Raw genomic sequence first — 3,377 nt, 5'->3', positions numbered from 1 at the left:
GATACACTCTCTGTTCACAACTTAGGAAGCCTGGCTACTTATTTACAACTGGGATAAGACAAATAGTCAAGTAACTAGAGAGGTTCTATAAAAAGTTTAGTTAAATTTAGGTTAAAAGTTAGCTGAATTAAGACAAAAGCTTAAGTTTTTATTCTGCTGCCAAACCATGCTCCTGTGCATGCCTGAAACTTTGATTTCCTTCAGATTTCTAGCACCTGAAAGAGAACAAAATTGCAGGATCACTCAGGCAGGCTCTTCCTAATCCTACTCATTCACAAAGAATTTCCCCTTTGAGCCACCACGACATTGGTGGTTACTCACACCACAGATTCCTCAGGATTGGCTGGGACTGCAAATAAAGTACTGTTTGCTCATAATCGAGTTGATAAGCTACAATATAAATATAAGCAGGTTCCTGTTCTTAGAATATAACATGATGCATCTGCTCTTTTCTTTCCTCCTAACATTTTCATGCAAGACCCAGAAAGGACACATTGTCTCTGGCGGAAAGCAAAGATCTTTAAAGAAAAAACAAGAGCATAAGATGGGTCTGCTGAGTTCTAAAAACCCTAAAGTCAAGCAAGCCCAAATTCTTCTTCTGGGACTTGACTCAGCTGGAAAGTCTACTCTCCTTTATAAATTAAAGCTTGCTGAAGATATTACAACCATCCCAACGATAGGTTTCAATGTGGAGATGATCGAGTTGGAAAGGAGTCTTTCGCTCACAGTCTGGGATGTTGGAGGACAGGAAAAAATGAGAACTGTTTGGGACAATTACTGTGAGAACGCTGATGGGCTGGTGTATGTTGTGGACAGTACAGACCAACAGCGACTGGAAGACTCTCGGAGAGAGTTTGAGCACATTTTGAAGAATGAACACATTAAAAACGTGCCTGTTGTCCTACTGGCCAACAAACAGGACATGCCTGGAGCTCTGACTGCCAAGGACATCACCAGAATGCTGAGAGTGAAGAAGCTCTGCAGTGACCGGGACTGGTATGTGCAACCCTGCTGTGCCATCACAGGGGACGGGCTGGCTGAGGGATTCAGGAAATTAATTGACTTTGTGAAATGCCGCATGAAATCAAGAGGAGACACTTTAGCATTCTTCAAGCAGAACTGAGGCTCTGAAAGGTCCAAGCCTCAAAAGAGAAACTAATGAAGAGAAAAGGCTATTTTTTTTTCCATGCCAAGTGAGAAAAGCAATGTACTGAGTTGGCAGACTTATCCTGAGATGTTATGTTATTTCACCTACATTTGGTTAAACAACTTAGAATATTATCTAGAAAATAGTTATTTTTAGCCAGGAACTTTAGCAAACTGAGTGGTAATGATATTGAAAACGTAAAATATTCTGCAAAATTTAACACATTGGATGATTCCAAATTCAGTAGTCATATTTGGGACCAAATAAATTATTGCCTTATTAATTTTGCATGACTATTAGAACAAAGTTTAAGTAAGCTGTCTGCTAATAGAGTCAGTATTCTTTCAGAGTGTTTCCAGTTGTTACAGGTATTGAATTTCCATCATGTCATAGCTGGGTGGTGTGAAAAATGAACTTCAAATTATGGAGAGAAAAAAGTTTTATGTTAACATCTTGTAAATCTTTATTCCCTAAATAAAACTGTTCTGGATTCCTGTCATCTTTTTGATATCTATTGCTGGGAACTTTCTCCAATGAGTCTTAAACAATGAATTTCAGGCTGTTGATTGTCCTGAAGCTGTGATTCTCCCATAGGGAGCAGAAACCTATAACTTAAAGCTCTGGGGATCAGAGTAGCACCTTAGAGTTTAGAGCATGACCTGGACTTAGGGCCCAGCTCCAGGCTGCAGCCCCAAGACCTGCTTCAGTGGAATTTAGCATAACAATCATTTCTTGGGAATGTTGTATGCTCTTTGTGATCCAATAGGAACCAGACCCAGACTTTGCTCTCACTGACTTTGCACTTCGCAGTGGGAAACAACATAAAGCTAGTAGCTAGAGTAGGGCAATAGCACTATGTGCTACTGCAGGAGAATCTCATTTTGACCAGGGAAAACAAAAAATGCTTCCTGTAGGATATGGTATTTTAGAGGGTCCCTAACTTCCAGGGACCCCATGAAGGTGCAGGTTATTCACTGGAGGTTCCCATTAGTGGGAGACTTTCCAGAGGCATTGGGAAGGAGGAGAGGAGTGGGTAAAGGGCCTGGAGATTGAAACAGAATTTCCCTGAGAAGCTCAGCCTCTCAGGGAGGCTGTGGTGCTAAGAGATGCTGCTTCTTCCTCCTACTCCACCTCCAACAAGGCTCATGTGGGCTAGATGCAGGCCTCAGGCCTCCATGGCAGCCCCTAGGACTCCAAATCTTGAGGACACAAGGAAAAAAAAATACAATAAGCCAGCCCCTGGATTCCTTTCATGGTTTTCTTCTCTCATCTTACCCAGGATTTGTTTAGCAAAGATCTGGGCACTTCCTTCTGTACTACATAGTAGGGCTTCAAATAATAAAGCAGACAACACATCATAATAGTTACTGTTGGCTGAATCCTTGTGTGTGCCAGGCATTCTGCTAAGCACTTTCATACATCTTCTCATTTAATGTTCACAACTGCCTAAGAGAAATAGGCATTATTATCTCCATTTTACAGATAAGAGCACTGAGACTGAACAAGATTAAACAACATCTACAAAAAAACTAGTTGGTATTTTAACTGAGGTGTAGCAGAGCCAAGATTCAAACTCAGGTGTGTCTGACTCCAAGCCTGAGCTGTTAAATGTCATGACGTTGCTTTACAAATAAGGTATAGTCTCCGTCTTCAGTGAGCTTACAATGCACAATTAACAATAAATCCAGGCCAGCATGTATTATTTTTACAATAAGAAGATTACTAGAAAATATAAGCCAGGCAGAATAAACTAAGTGCAATAACAAAGATATAAGAAACGTGCTGAAAGACTGGCAAAAAGAGTTTCTGATTTCAGGAATATCTCAGGGGTGGCACTGTTTTACAATTCATAGTAGAGTTTTTCCTGTTTTACAAAATATTAAAGCCACAAATATGCATCTTTCCTTACAATTTATCTATGTGTTTTTTTTATTGACTCTTCCTAGTGATCTTAAAATTGGGAGTCACTAACTTGCTTCTTTAGAAAATATCTGTCTAGAAAATGCCTCTTGGTGTTCCTGAATATTTTGATAATCTGAATTAAGTCATGCCCCTTATGGCCTAGCCTTAGCAGGATGTAAAATTCAAAGAAAACAGTTGAGAAAAATATTGAAAGCAACTCAAATCTTCACTTCAGAAAGCCCCTGGGTGTTTGTGGTGGGGATAGCGGGCATATACTTAACGTAGAGCAAAATTTATTATTTTTTTTAAGAGACAGGGTCTCACTCTA

At 39.9% G+C, this 3,377-nt stretch overlaps 1 protein-coding gene across 1 annotated transcript; it reads left to right on the top strand.

Moving 5' to 3' along the window:
• Positions 1 to 544: 544 nt before the first annotated feature.
• On the top strand, positions 545 to 1,123 carry ARL14 (ARF like GTPase 14). Its single transcript, XM_012782772.2, has one exon. It carries the CDS (start codon positions 545 to 547, stop codon positions 1,121 to 1,123), a length of 579 nt encoding a protein of 192 aa, XP_012638226.1.
• Positions 1,124 to 3,377: the final 2,254 nt, after the last annotated feature.

The sequence above is a fragment of the Microcebus murinus genome, chromosome 1 (assembly GCF_040939455.1).
Source record: "Microcebus murinus isolate Inina chromosome 1, M.murinus_Inina_mat1.0, whole genome shotgun sequence".
Classification (NCBI taxonomy): Eukaryota; Metazoa; Chordata; class Mammalia; order Primates; family Cheirogaleidae; genus Microcebus; species Microcebus murinus.
Note: the sequence above shows the minus strand (reverse complement) of the source record. Positions and strands in the feature narration are given on the sequence as shown.

What these genes read in the sequence shown, in the direction of transcription:
- ARL14 (XM_012782772.2), top strand. Translation starts at nt 545, where the DNA reads ATGGGTCTGCTGAGTTCTAAAAACCCTAAAGTCAAGCAAGCCCAAATT.